Here is a 15643-nt window from a genome sequence, read left to right on the forward strand (position 1 = left end):
CACACATATGCACACAGATATATAAATTATATCTGTAATATTGTGGGAAGAAAAATCCCAAATTTGCCATGTCTGAGAAATGTCATGAGATTGATATATTTGAAATAAATTTGCAATTTAAGGTTCCCTAGCCACTCATATTTTAAATGAAAAGCATTAACTGAAACAACTGATAAAATTCTGTTTCTTCATTACACTTAAATTAATGAGGGTTTTTGTTTAATGTTATTGCCACACTGATAATATTTTTTAATAATGTAGAGGTTTGGAAATGTAGTAATGGTGGTTAAACTTCATTTTAACTAGGTTTTCATTGAGAAAAACTGTGTCATTGTATGTAAATGGATTTAAAACTTGGTGCATTAATAAGTACCAAAAGCTGATACCATGAATAGAGAGAACATGTACATTTTATCAAATACACTCTTGCTTATGACATAAATACCTGTAACTCTGTTTCTCAGGTTCCAGAAGTAACAAATGTCCAAAGTAGAAAACCAACAATACAGGTTTTAAGTAGCACAATTTCACCATCAACTTACCAGATTCGGATTACAACCTGTAAAACTGAACTTCAGCAGCTCATACAGCAGAAGCGGGAGCAGTGTAATGCAGAGAGGATAGCTAAGCAGATGATGGAAAATGCTGAATGGGAGAGCAAACCACCACCACCTGGTAAAAAGCTCGTTGATAGGTGCTGAAGCCCAGTGTCTGATACAGGATACTGATCATTAATTGCCCATCAAAGGAAGTAAAATCAAAAAAACGCTGTCACTCTGGGAGTCCAGAGGAAGAAGCAATAGGGAGAAATCTTAGAAGTCATTATTTGTGGCATTTGGATCTTCTTAGCCCTGGGGGCAGCTTACAGTGTCTTGTTGAGGCACTGGGCTGTTTCAGCTTGTCTGTGACCCCTTTTCCCACTTATAGGTTAGGTTTTACCTGCCTTCTTAGTGTCAATGCCACTTTCTCATTTAATGTTAGGCTTCTTGGAGTAAACTCTGGCTTTTAATTTCTCAAAGGTTTCACATCTATTAATTTCTTTTAAAAAAGGTTAATAATAGTGGATACTTTAACAGGGAAAACAAAAATCATCTCTAACCCCACCCACTCAGTGATTATCATCCTTAAGATTTTGGAAAAACATTCCTATATTCTAAGAAGACTTAAAAGACATTTAGGGATATTTCAGATGAAAATGTGGCTCAGCTATGTTAACAGATGTGCCCCAGTGAACTAGTCTTTGATATTAGATTTGCAGATTCTACAAACATTTTTAGTGAGTTTCTGTATATAAATTTTAATAATAAAAATGTAACTTGAAAACTGAGAATAAATGCCTAGTGTGCTTATTATGTATAGACAAGTAGAGATCAATGATTTAAAAGATTTAAAAAATATTGTTAAGTGGCAAGTGGCATCTTTAGTCATATAAGTTTTTTTTCAAAATAAATATCCAATGTTTGTTGTTTCTGTGATATGGTTGAATGTCTCTAACCTGCCCTTCTTTAAAAACAAAGACCACAGAACTGTCTATTTTATGATAGAATCTATCTTTATAAGTGGCATTCTATACTTAAGTGGAGCTATTCATTTTATTCAGTAATCACAGAAAAGGTGTCAAATTTTGTGGTTCAGGAAATGTGCTGTGAATGTTGGACTTTGGATTTTTTTCTTTCCACACTTGAGAAATTGTGTGAGATTGATTTTTCTCTATAGGGAAATGTTCAGCCTCGCCAGTAGATTATCTAGACTGCATGGCAAAGTGTTTTTGATCACTTCCAAATCCAACACATCCTTCTTAAAAATCACATTCAGCTGTGGTGAGCTAGATAGTCAAGGGAAAACAGTTTATTTTTTAATCACAGAGTGTGCCAGATTTGGCAATAGTCTTGGTTTCATTTTTGTTTCTTGGTAAGAAGAAATCATTTCATTCTAACATGACATTGTTATCATGTAATTAGGCACTGGACTGACTCTCAATACAGTATGATCTTCAGCAAAGCTTTCCATTTTATTTTAATATTGATCACTACTAAGTATTATACAGTTTTATACTTAATATAAAAATTTATTCATTAAACAAAAAAAGTTACAAGCAAGGACCTATGCTAGATTCTGTGAATGATTCAGAATGGAGAAAGACACAGTCTGTGGCCTCAGCAAATTTATAATTTATTAGTGGAAATTAATCATACACAAAAAGAATATACATAATAAAACAAATGTATAGTTGTCATAAAGTACTAGACAGTTCAGGGGCTAGCTGATGCTGTCTTTCATTGTGCTGCTTATCCTGATATGTTGATACCATAGAATAAGTGATTACAGGTAGACAGGAAATCAACATTTGGGTGTTTACTATGGGCTTGGGACAATGTTAGACTCTTTTTATGTCGTGTTTACCCATATAGTCATCCTTTGGCTTAAGTAATATTTCCCTCATTTTGCACTGAGGAATTTGAAGCTCAGAGTGTTCAGTAAGTACCCCAAGGTCACACGTCATGGTAGATCTGCATTTTAAGACTCAGTCCCAGGCTGCTTCTAGCACCTGATTTCTCTAGGTCTTCACCCCTTGCTACTGAGCCAAGTAGTCAGGGTTTTTCTGTGCAGCGAGACGGTTCTGCCTTCTCAGATACGAGGGAAGGGCCCCCCCAGTGCAGTCTTCCCAAGGTTATTTGAGCAACACCTACTTGCTGTCTTTGATGCCCTACTCAGTTGATAATGGTGTGATAGTGTCTCATGGTCCAGTACACCTCTCTGTATTGGCTTGCTCTTGTTACCTTTGTTCAATTCCTAGGATTGTTCTCACGCTGGTGGTTGGCGGCTGTAGCTAGGGGTGGGGGTAGGGAAAGATTGTGTTGGTAAACCGCAATTGAAGACAGTCCCTTGCTTCTCCTTAGGGTGGCGCCCTAAAGGGCTGCTAGTTGCGCATCTTCATGAACACAAATCGGCTGTGAACCGGATTAGAGTCTCTGATGAACACTCACTTTTTGCAACGTGTTCAAATGATGGCACAGTGAAAATTTGGAACAGTCAAAAGATGGAGGGGAAGACCACCACTACCAGGTAGCCCATGTTAGAGGAGAATCCGTTCGTTCATTGACTTAGCCAACACATACTCACTGAAGCGCTGGTTTATGCACCAGGGATACAGCAATGATAAATGGACAAAAACAACTGTTCTGTGCAGCTTCTGACACATAATTAACAGTAAAAATGGGTAAAACATGTTGGATAGAAAAAGTTATGTTACTGTTATGAGGAAAAACACAGCAGGAAAGGGGTAGGGAATGAAGTAGGGGTGGGGCAAGGTAGGATTGTAAATAGATTGGCTAGGGAATGCCTCCCAGAGAACATGCTTGAGGAACAGCAGAAGGTCTGTGTGGCCTGAGTGGTGAGCAGGAGGGGGGCTACCAGGGCCCAGACTGCATGGCCTGCAGGCTGCTGTAAAGGACGTCAGCTTCTGCTGTGAGTGAGGTCGGAGCCTTTAGAGGGTTCTGAGCAGAGACATGATCTGAGTTGCACTTGAACAGGATGGCTTTGCTCCTTTGTTGAAACAGACTGAAGAGGGCAGGGCGGAAGCAGTTAGGAGGCTAACAGTAAGTCAAGCAAGGGGCAGAGGTGGTGGGAAGTGCTGAGATTATAGATACATTTTGATGGTAGGGCCTACAAGATTTGCTAAAAGGGTTAGATGGAATATGAACAGAAGGAAAGTTAAAAAATCATTGAATAGGTAGAGGTGTAAGGAAAAACTTGTTACGCTATTGCCCCACTGTTATGGTCAAGATGGAGATAATTTATGACTTGAAATCCCTAAGACTCTTTAAATATGCATGATATGATTTTGATTAAGTGTGATTATAAAAAGTATGTTAGATTTGTACAACTTTATAGTTACGTCTCTATTTGATACACAGTCTGGGTGCTGCCTCCCCACCCCCACCCCTACCCCTATCCCATTAGTTGTACCATATTCGTATTTGTTCTGTGCTTAGTTTGGTTGATCTGAAGAGAAAACTACTAGAAATCAAAATTGAATTTCATGTGCATAAAAAGGTGTGGGGGATCTCTGTTCCTTTTCTTTTTGTTGGTTCATTAACCATAGTTAACCATAAAACTGCCAAACAACAAGATACTTTTGATAACTAAAATAATACAAAAGTTTGCTTTTTATTTACCAACCTGTTGGTGGTGGTTATTTTTTAAAAACAGCTCTGTATTTTTACACCATGCTTAATTACTATTTTCTTGCTCACTGTCGTGGCATTGCGTTGGTCAGAATATAAACTGAAACTCAAAAGAATTCTGGCTATATGTAAAAATTTTTTGTCAACATTTTATTATGAAATTTTCAAATTTAAAAGAAAAGTTGGAGGAGTTTCACAGTGAACACCTGTATACGTGCCACACAGATTCTACAGTTGTACTGTATTTGCTACTTCATATAGTTATCTATCCTGTCAATTCATCATTTTAAAATGTATTTCAAAGTAAGTTGCACACTTCCCCCAGGAACTTCAGTATGCATGTCATTAAGTAGAGTTCAGTATGTTTATAGTTCTTTCTTTTTTGCCATAAGATTGATATGGTATGAAGTACACAGATCCTATGTGAACCAGTCCATGAGTTCCAGTAAATACATACACCTGTGCAACCTTAGCCACTCTTAAGATACAGAAACAACTGTCACCAGTATTCCTTCATGTCCCATTATGTATGTAGAATCCTGCTTCCTCCCTGTCTGCAGCCATTCTTTTTTTTTCCTACCATTATTAGCATTTTAATTACTATTTTAACCACCTCTTCTGATTTAGTATTTTCTAAATTGTTCTGTGTTATTACCATCGTCAGTTGCATTCAGTGTCCCTTTTATTAGAAAAATAAATTAATTAACATGAGTAAACCTCTCATTTAAGGTTATTATCTGTTAACTTTGCAAAAACCTCACTTGTTAATTCCCAGATGATTTTTGTGATAGATTGGTGCCTTCTCTATCTCAGTGTGACATTTCAGACAGAGATTTCCCAGAAAATGTGGCCATTTAGCTGTGTAGTCTTTGGGAAGTTTGTATGATAAAGAGACTGAATTTCCTCTGGACACAGCTGCTCTCTTGTTTGTGGAATGCAATAGGCCTTGGCTTAGAGGGGCTTCATTCCAGGGTGGAGGAGAGGGCAGGGGAACAGAATTAGTTGCCCTCATCACATGCCTTCATGAACTGATTAGGGGAGAAGGAAGCCATTATTATTGCCAGAACCCAAGGGGAAGCAGCTGTGGCTGGAAAAGAAGAGAAAAACAGATGTGTTTTCTTAGAAAATGTTACTCACATACTCTGACTACTGAGGCGTCCCCGCTGTGCATTGTCAGCTGACCACCCTGTTCTCAGTCCTGACTTCCTCACTGAATTACGGTTGGTGATTTAGGCCATCTGGATCTTGGCTCTGCCATTTTCTTCTTTATTATTTGAGTTAACTTTTAGTTTGTCCCTTGGGAACTAGTTCTTGAAAAATTGCTCTTTCTAAACTTTTACATAGAATTTTTTCAACTTAATCCTTTATAGCACTCTAAATTATATTTTACACATATGCCTCTTGTGCTACCTAGTTTTGGCTCATTTAACTTCTCAATTTTAGGAGAGGTTGATGCATTTGGTACTTGTTAAATGTAAATAATAAAACATCTAAATGAAGTTTTGTCCTAATGACGAGTTGAAACAAAATGAGGGTGTTCAAGGAAGTTATCAGTGTTAGGGTTTCATATCGAAGACTCACTGGAGTCGAAGTTTTTGAGGGGTATGGCTGCTCTGAAGAAAAGAAAGCATAAAGGGCCATACAGGCCTAAATCCTGGGGCCTTAATCTTAGGGAATATTGAATTCTGGGAATCAGGGCAGAGTGGTCAGAAAAGGGGAGAGAAGAAACCATTTAATGTACATCAGACTGTAACAGAAGAGAGTTTTAAGAAAGGGACTTAAAGGCACCTGTCAAATGCAGTGAAAAAGTGTGAGTGAGAGCATGAAAGCCGAGTGAGGCCATTGGTCATTCCCATGCAGTGCACTTTGGTGGAATGATGCATCCATCATCCCTGGAGGGCTTTTTGGCAATAATATATCAAGTCTTTATGATGTCTGTATCTTAAGGAAATAACTAGGAATAAACTCAGATTTCATTTTAAGGCTGTTCAGATTGGCTTCTTCATAATAGTAAAAAACTAGAAGCAAACTAAAGATTCAGTAACAGAGGTGAAATTGGATAAACAAGTGATTGTATAAATATAAAATTGATGTGGAAATAAATATTTTGATATGATATATTGATATTTTTGGAAAAGTAGATTTAAGAGCCTATGTGGGGTTTCTATTTTTGGAACAACAGAGTAAGGACTTCCAAAAATCTACTCTTCCAGAAAAATAATGAGAACCCTGGCAAAAACTATCAAAATATTATTTTTCAGAACTCTAAAAATTAAAGTCCTATATCAATCTGAAGTATGTTATTCAAGAAAAACAGCTGAATCTCAGAACAGAGAGCCATGTTCTCTAATTTCATGCCCATCTACCAAGCTGTTAAGTGGCTTTGAAATCTTATAGTTCGACACCTACAGTAGCCATGAAAATCAGCCGTTTGTAGCCCTGGAGGGGTCGAATGGCTTCAGAACTCCCCAAAAGCTTCATTTCCAGAAAATTGTCACTCTGACCTTTCTGGCAGTTTGTTGAATAGCTTCATTCTTAGGGCCTGTTTTTTGAGAAGAATTCTACTCACAGGACATGTGCTGAAATTATTAGTGCTGTTTGTTTAGCATAGAGGCTGTCTGAGGTGGCATGACCGTTGTAGTTAGCAAGAGTCTGACCAGAAAGTTAAAAGAAGAACTAGGGAAAGAGATGACCACAGAACTAGGGATAGAGATGAAAGATTGGATGTATTCTTGGGTATCTTCAGCCACATGCATGCATAGGGTCTTGCACATACCCAAGAAAGGACTAAGACCCTAAGTTCTCACCTCTGGCTGACACTGAGACCCTGTACAAATAGGAAAATGAAGGATATGGTAGAGTTGTAAATTGCTTTGTTGAAAGTATGTCATAACACAAACCCAGCCCCAACAAAGGCTGGAACACTTACCAGGAAATGTCTGTCCAGTCATTAGTTGACCACTGAGCTAACTCAACAGAGACTATGGTGGCCACATATGAGAAAGAATACAGACTTTATAGAGTTAGTCCAGGAAAGTCACTAAACAGATAGCAACATCATCCGAATCTTACTTCCAAAGTGACATATTAATTAGAATGTCCAGTTTTAACCAAAAAATAACAAGTCAGGCAAAAAACCCACAAAAGTATAGACTATACACAGGAAAAAAAAGCAGTCAGTGGAAAATGTACTTCAGTGATCCCACTGGATTTAGTAGACAAAATTTTAAATTAGATCTGAAAAACATGTCCAGAGAATTAAAACAGACTATGTTTAAAGAATTAAAAAGAAAGTATGAGAATGATGTTTCACTAAATTGATAATATCAACAAGGAGAAAGAATGATAAATAGAAATTCTGTAGTTGAAAATATAACAGAAATGAAAAGTTCACTTGAGAGGCTGAACAACAGATTTCAACTGGCAAGAGAAAAAAAATCAGGGACTTGAAGCTAGATCAATTGACATCCAATCAGAGGTACAATAATAGAAAAGAATAAAGAAGAATGAGCAGAGCCTCAGAGGCCTGTGGAGCACCATTAAGCTTGGTAGACACATAGTAGAGGGTGAGGAGAAAGAGAAAAATAGGAGCAGAAAGAATATTTGAAGAAACAACAGCTGGCATTTCATCAGAAATGAAGACGAGGCCAGTGTTGAAAGAAAAAGATTGGCAACCAATAATTGTATATACAGTACTATTGTCCTTCAAAAACGAGGTCAAGACTTTCTAAGGCATACAAAAACAGGGCTAAAAGGAGTCTTTTGTGCTGAAAAGATATGAGACAGTAGCTTGAATCTATGTGAAGAAATAGAGTTTTGGTAAAGGTAAATACATAAATAAATATAAAAGACAGTACGAATTATTTTTATTTGTAACTGTTTTTACCTGTTCTCTGATTTAAAAAATAATCATATAAAGAAATAATTGTAAAACTGTGTTGATGGCTTATATAAATATGTAACCGTATGACAATAATAGTATGTGGGAGGGAGGAGGGAACAGAGATATATTGGAGCAGAGTTTTTGTATATTAATGAAATTAAGTTCATATTACTCTGATCATTTTTAGATCCCAGGGAAACCACTAAAAAATTGTATTTCCCAGTGAAACCACTAAAGATAAGCCTTTCAAAAATATAATAGTAAAAGAAACAAAGGTGTTAAAATGTTATTCTAGAAAATATCTTTGGAACACAGAAGAAGGCAGTAATAGAGGAATAGGAGAACAACAGAAAAACCTGGCATGAGACAGAGAGTAAACAAATACTGAAAGGTTATACAAAATTCGACCTTATTGGTAGTCACGTTAAATGTAGTCAAAAGGCAGAGTTGTCAGAAAGTATGAAAAAACATGATATGACAGTGCTGGCTGCAAGTGCTGTCTTTAGATTCAAAGACACAAATAGGTTGTAAGTGAAAGGACTGTAAAAGATACATCATGAAAACAGTACCTAAAAGAGCTTGAGTGGCTATGCTAAGATCATAAAAAATAAACTTTAAGACAAAAATTGCTACTAGAAACAAACAAGGAAATTTTATAATGATAAAACTCCTGGTCAGTGCACTAGGAAAATTTTTGTAATCACAAATGCATGCACCCAACAACAGAGCCCCCAAGTGAAGCAAAACTGACAGAATTGAAGGGAAAAATAGACAGTGCAACAGTAATAGTTGGAGACTTTAATACTCTGCTTTTAGTATGGATAGAGCAAGTGGGCATATGAGCAACAAGGAACGAACCCGGAAACCAACCAGATCTTACAAATATCAACAGAAACTTCATCCAGCAACAGCAGGATACAGATTCTTTTCAAGTGCCTATGGAACACTTCATAGATTAAACCATAAAACAAGCCTCAATAAATTTGAAGATTTCTGAAATATGACATCTAACAAAAGAAAAGCAACAAAAGAAAAAACAGAGACAAATGAGACTGTAACATTATAAACATTTGTTCTTCAAAGGACACTATCAAGAAAGTTAAAAGACACCTACAGAATGAGAGAAATATTTGTAAATCATGTATCTAAAATTATATAAAATACAGAATATATAAAGAACTCTTTCAACAATGACAAGACAAATAACTCAGTTAAAAAAATAGAGGATTCCAAGAGGTGTTTCTCCAAATAGGACCAGTAAGTATATGAAGAGATGCTCCACATTATCAGTCACTAGGGAAACGCAAACGACAAGGAGGGACCACGTCACACCCACTGGGGTGGTCACAGTCAGGGGGACAGTGATAAGTACCGAAAGGGGTGTGGGGAGATTGGGACTTTATAATTACTGATGGGAATGGAAAATGGAAACTTTATAATTGCTGATAAGAATGTAAAATGGAAACTTTATAATTGCTGATGGGAATGTAAAATGGAAAACAGTTTGGCAGTTCATCAAATGCTAAACATAGAGTTACCTTATGACCCTGCAGTTCCACTCCTAGGTGTAAACCTAAGACAGTTGAAAACATTTGTTCACACAGAAATCTATATTCAAATGTTCAGAGCAGCATTATTTATTTGTAATAGCCGAACAGTGGAAACCGCAGTGTCCTCTCAGCTGTTGAATGGATAAACAAACGTCATGTTTCCATACAGTGGAATGTCATTTAGCCATAGAAAGGAGTGTAATATCCGTTCAGGTACAGCATGGATAAGCCGTGAAAACAGATCTAAGTGAAAGAAGCTGATCCAAAGACCAGCGAGCATCCTGATTCTGGTCATGCGGAGTGTCCAGAGCAGGCACATCCTCAGAGAAAGTAGACGAGTCGGGGTTGCCCAGAGCTGGAGAGGGAGCACTGGGGAGTGACTGCTGACAGGGATGGGGACTGCCTGACTTGTTATTTTTTGGTTAAAACTGGACATTCTAATTAATATGTCACTTTGGGAGTAAGATTCGGATGATGTTGCTATCTGTTTAGTGACTTTCCCGGACTAACTCTATAAAGTCTGTATTCTTTATAGAGTGGGGGAGTGGTGAAGATGCTCAGGAGTTGGATAGTGGTGATGGTCCCGAAACTGAGTGACCGTACCATAAACCCCTTTAAAAGAGTGAATTTTATGGTGTTTAATTACATCTCAATATTAAGAGAGAGAGAGAGAGAACAGGCTTGTGCAAGAAACCTAGCCTCTTGGCATTTCCATTTCTCCCATAGATTTGTCCTGGGCTTGCTTTAACCATCTGCTGTACTGGCTGGGCCTTAGATGCACTGAGATGTGTCCACACAGTGTTTATAGTAGCATTATTCATAATAGCTTAAAGGTCAAATAATAAGGATCTTCATTAGTTGGTGAAGAGATAGTAGAGTGTAGTTTATCTACCTAATGGAGTAATATTTGGCCATAAAAAGGAATGGATGAACCTGGAAAACATGTTCACTGAAAGAAACCAGATACAAAAGGCCACATAGTGTATGACTGCATTTATGTGGAATATCCAGAATGGGCAAATTCATAGAAAATTAAAGTAAATTAGCTGTTTCTAGGGCCTGGGGAAGAAGAAAATGGAGAGTCAATGCTAATAGAAATGAAATCAGTTTCTTTTTGGGTTTCTTAGGAATGATGAAAATGTTCTGGTATTAGATACTGATGATCTATGCAGAATTCTGTTAATATACTAAAAAAATCACTGAAGTCTGCACTTTAAAATGTCATACTTCATGGCATGGAAGTTGTAGCTCAACAACACTAAAAAGTGAACTAGAAAGGCATTAATGAAAATATAAAATATTCCATATTTTTTTTAAAAAGTGAATATGAATTTATTATAATATGCATAGGAAACCTTTTGAAAGAGTATAAAAATAGTGTTTCTCTCTGGGTGATAGAATTATAAATGTTTTTGCTTTTCTGTACTTTGATAATTTGTATATTGAGTATGTATAATTTATATAATCCAAGGAAATAAATTGCAAAAAACAGATTAATAAGTCTGGTGGTAAGGCATTTGTGGCCTTTTAGAGGTATGGCACCTCCAAAGGGTGGGTGTGCAGCCCATGTGGAAGGTAATGAAGGGGGGAATTGGTGATCAGGAGTGGTACCTTGTGTAGATCAGTATTTGGAAACTTGGCCCTTAATTTAAGGAAGGAGGATGGACAGTTTGAGGGATCAGCATGTGTGTGAGAGAGGCTGAATAATATTGCATTTATGAGTGTTCTATGATTTGTGTACCATTTGAGCTTCACTATGTCTCATTTAGATAAATTGGGCAGTCTTTGTTTTGTGGATAAGTAAACCAGGACCTAGGGTCAATTAAGTGTCCTGACCAAGATCATGTGAGTAGTCTGTACTTGGGACCTCAGCTGATTGCACAACCAGCACTTTTCCTGCTATGCCAGACTGCATCTTGAGGATCCCTTGGTAACTGATGGTACAGATACTGCTGGGTGCAAAATGTCACCCCAGGAAGGAAAACTGGACCAGGGCCACAAGTGTGGGGTTTCCAGTTGGCACGAAGAGTGGACAGTAGGAGAGAAATGTGTGGAGATGGCCATTTGGAAATATCAGCAGAAAAGGTGACTTTGTATTAGTGCTTTTGTGGGGGATTCTTGGTTTAGGCACAAGATGAAAGACATGAAACGGACCTCAAGTAGTAGTTTTTTGTTTGTTAATAGTCTTACAGGTATTTATTTAATATTCACAGTAATAATGCTCTTGCGGCCTTTCAGAAATGCAATCTTATTTTTCTTCTGTGCAGGTCTATTCTTACGTACAGCCGAATTGGAGGACGTGTCAAGACGCTCACATTCTGCCAGGGTTCCCATTACTTAGCTGTAGCATCTGATAATGGTGCTGTCCAGCTTCTTGGAATCGAATCATCTAAGCTGCCCAAGTCTCCTAAAATTCATCCTCTACAAAGCAGGTATCTATCTTTTGTGGCTTTAAACTGCATTTAGTGCATTACAGTAATTTAACCATCCTTCCCCTGGGTATTTTGGATTAACTGAGGGACTATTGTACTTTTTTTAAGCACATGAAATAAATAAAACTCTATTTCCAGCTCAGCTCTATCACATGTAGTTACTGTCAGAAAACTATGTCTGCACATCTTATTTTCTGCCAATTTGTCAGAAGGTTGGAAGGGCAGCTTTGAATTTGCAGCTTGATCCCAGTTTGGAATCTGTCTGAATACTCTAGTGATCAGCTACTTCTTCTTTCTCAACTACTGAAAGCATAACTGGCTGGCCAATTTTGAGAAAGTCAGTGTTCTTCATAAAGAAAAGTCAGATGTCGTCGGCATTTTATCACTTGGCATTAAAACCTCTGAAGTTGATGGGAACATGTCGTGAAGCTTTTTAATCAGATGATTTGCTTATCATTTTAAAACAAAATACTGTATGGTTCATTTTAGAATTTTCTTCACTTCTTAGAAATTATGGTTGCCTACAAATTAAACACATGCAAGATAAGATATTTGATGGTAGAACAGTTTCCCAACTGACCAATGTGTGCTTCACACTAAGTATTCCAAAGACAAGTAAAGTATGTTAAGCTGCCTAAGAAGCTGTACTCTAGGGGGAGAAGATTCCAGCACAGTGAGATCACATGCAGCTGGCAGGGCATGGGTAGAGATGCGGGCCTGGGGGTGAAAGCAGAGGAAGTCAGCCAGCCATAGTGGGGGCCCCACAGGCATGGCAGGCAGAGTGGGGTCCCACAGGCAGAGGGAGACCGAGCAGATACTAGTGGGGTTAAGTCATGGCCATTTTATGGCTAAGGCAGAAAAAGGTGTTTGTTGGATCACCTAGGATTTTATTGTTTGTATTTTGTATTGTTTGTTATTTTGTTTTGCCTTTGTAATTAAAACAAGTGTTACTTTTAACACACTCACTAATAAGATATGGCCAGCTTTTGTCCAGGACAAATTATATATGGCCCTTAACTAAAAAACAAATACTTGCTAGTTTTCCTTAAAATCATTTCAGCAAAGGCTGTCTATACAGCAATATATCTGTTGAGTCCCATGTAAGTTAACAGACCTGTTGGCATAATGTGTCGTGTGGTGACTGTGCAGCAAGTCACACACACAGATGTGCACATTCTGCACACCGGCGCCTCTCAGCCGAGAGCACTTCACCCTAAGCAAACAGTGACAGCCTCGACTGGGAGGTTGTGCCAGCGGGTTTAGGGTTCATTCTGCCTCCTGGCACAGTGCTCCCAAGAAACCTTGTTGTGAGTCCTTTTTTGTTTCCTTTGCTTCATTTAGTCAGATCAACTTAGTATCAACTGTTGTCAACTCATTATTAATTAGAATGTGTGGCTCTTTTCACTTTTTATTTGGAATTTGGACTTTTCATCATCCCTTTAGAAGGGGAATATAGTGTCAGAATATTTGTAAATATAACTGTCATCTAAGGGATCAGCAGACTATAGCCTGCAGTATGGCTATAAACTAAGAATGACTTTTGCATTTTCAAAGGGTTGTAAAAAAGAAAAAGAGAATATGCTGTAAAGATGTGTGTGACTTGCAAAACCTAAACTATTTTTTACTGTCTGGTTCCTTAGGAAAATGTTTGCAAACCCTTGATCTAAGATCCTAAATCTAAAATAGTGTATGCAGAAGCGTGATACATACTCATCAAGGAGGCTGACCAGTATGTTTATGATATTCTTTTGGTTTAAAAATGCGTCAGCCTGAAAAAAACAGAATACCATACAATGGAATAGCACATAAAAATGAGAGGAAAGGAATCAGTAATGTTTTATTACTTTTATTTGATTATCATTATGAAAAGGAATAAACTATTGATAAAACATCAATGCACCTTAAATCCTTCTTGTTAATGAGAGAAGTCAGACCCAAGACTGGACACTGCTTTCAATCATGTGACATTCTGGAAAACAAAACCGTGGGGAGGAGAACAGATCAGTGGGTGCCCCGAGGTGGGGATAGGAGGAGGGGTAGACAACAAAGGGGCCACACCTGGTAATTCTGGGGGCGTGTGATTGTTCTCTGTGCTCCTGTAGTAGAAGATACATGGCTGTGCGTTTGCCACAACCCGTAGAATTGTGTAACACAAAAAGGGAATTTTCCTCCATGTAAATAAAAACAGAAAACAGGAAAGGAGGAAAGCAGTCTGCTGTCCCACAGATGGGCCGTGTGGTCACACTGAAGATGGGAGGAAAGGAGCCAGTGGCTAGCTTCGGTTTAGACCAGAGCAGTGGCTTGCTTGGAGCCGCGGGGCTATGATGGGAGGAACCCAGCTGAAACACGTGTTCTGGTTGGTTGTTTTCCATAGGGAAGTGGTTTAACGATTCCGTAACTACTTTAGTTGTGTACTAGCATTAACAAATAAGTAAACGTGTTGTAGATAATGAGAGCCAGATTTCCCACTGTGGAAAAAGAAGTCAATAAATAGGGGAAGAGGGATGTCTAGAATTGAACCCTGGTTCTGGGCAGGTACTGGTATGGACTCCTGATACATGTATGTGCTTATGCACATGTGTGTGTAGAACAGAAATACAGATTGTCTGTTTCCATGAAGTAGTATACGTAATGTGTTCCCTAGCTTTGGCCATTGAGAGAGACTGGAAGCAGGGACACCTCTATAACAGTGCAAAATTTTTAACACACAGACCTTGGTTTTTAAATATAGTTCTCCAGTAAAGGAACCAGTGTGCTTCTCGGCCGGCAGTGAAAATACAAGATGAGTCTGAATCATCTTGTGATGCCAGAAAGTTAGTAAGTGGTCCAAAAAAATCATATTCAAAGGGCATTGGCTCCAAGCTGAGAGAGCTTCCTGTGGCCAAAGTTGAAACATCTTTAGCAACAAAATCAATAAGGATGGTATTGAGTTATAACTCAAAGAGTAAAGTAAATATCCCATGAGTCCATACTGATACATATAAGTACACACATAAATTAATGGGGAAGAAATGACAACTCTTCTTTACAGAAGAATTCTAATCAATAAGTATAGAGGAATGAGGGAAAGAGAGCCACCATTAGAACACCACCCTCTTGGTCTGTTAAAGGATCCTAAAATCAGTGGACAATGATTCAAGCAGAAATAGTATTTTCACAATCTCAGAAGTATTTCCCCTAAATACCGAGTCGTTTTACGTGGAAAAATAATTCATTTACAGAAGAGGTCCTGGCAGACACCCTTTTAGCCAGATGATCATTGTCAGTGTCACCTCCGCACTTGCTGCCGTCAGGTGCTCCTCATCTGCGCTGGGAGGGTGTGCCGCTGACACGGCTCCTCCCCTGGGAGGCGTAAACACAGGCTGTTCATGACAGCACAGGGCAGACGCAGACTGAGGGGCATTCTATGCAGGGACAGGCTGGTAGTCTGCAGAAATGGTAGGGTCTTCACAGGCAGTGACAGACTGACAGTGGGGGAGTCCGAGGAGGTGGGACAGTGCTATGAGGCACCTTGGTTTGGATCCTGGAACAACAGTAAAAGGACACTAGTGGGAAAACTGACAGAACCCTAATGTGTTCTATCCTTTACTT

The 15643-nt window shown here is 38.3% G+C and overlaps 2 protein-coding genes across 8 annotated transcripts in view; one reads left to right on the plus strand and one right to left on the minus strand.

Moving 5' to 3' along the window:
• The window catches only part of PIK3R4 (phosphoinositide-3-kinase regulatory subunit 4), an 83519-nt gene that overhangs the window by 59657 nt on the left and 8219 nt on the right, over positions 1-15643 (plus strand). For all 6 annotated transcript variants that reach the window (XR_012125641.1, XR_012125640.1, XM_073222988.1 and 3 more), the window contains 3 exons: positions 465-675; positions 2901-3066; positions 11888-12052. Coding sequence is in view for 4 of the 6 variants with exons in the window: in XM_073222988.1 (XP_073079089.1) it covers positions 465-675; positions 2901-3066; positions 11888-12052 (542 nt within the window). In the remaining 2 variants the exon portion in view is untranslated. The remainder of the gene's footprint in view (positions 1-464; positions 676-2900; positions 3067-11887; positions 12053-15643) is intronic.
• The window catches only part of COL6A6 (collagen type VI alpha 6 chain), a 161863-nt gene continuing 160102 nt past the window's right edge, over positions 13883-15643 (minus strand). For both annotated transcript variants that reach the window (XR_012125637.1, XM_073222986.1), the window contains one exon: positions 13883-14021. Coding sequence is in view for 1 of the 2 variants with exons in the window: in XM_073222986.1 (XP_073079087.1) it covers positions 14006-14021 (16 nt within the window). In the remaining variant the exon portion in view is untranslated. The remainder of the gene's footprint in view (positions 14022-15643) is intronic.

The sequence above is a fragment of the Manis javanica genome, chromosome 15, assembly GCF_040802235.1.
Source record: "Manis javanica isolate MJ-LG chromosome 15, MJ_LKY, whole genome shotgun sequence".
Classification (NCBI taxonomy): domain Eukaryota; kingdom Metazoa; phylum Chordata; class Mammalia; order Pholidota; family Manidae; genus Manis; species Manis javanica.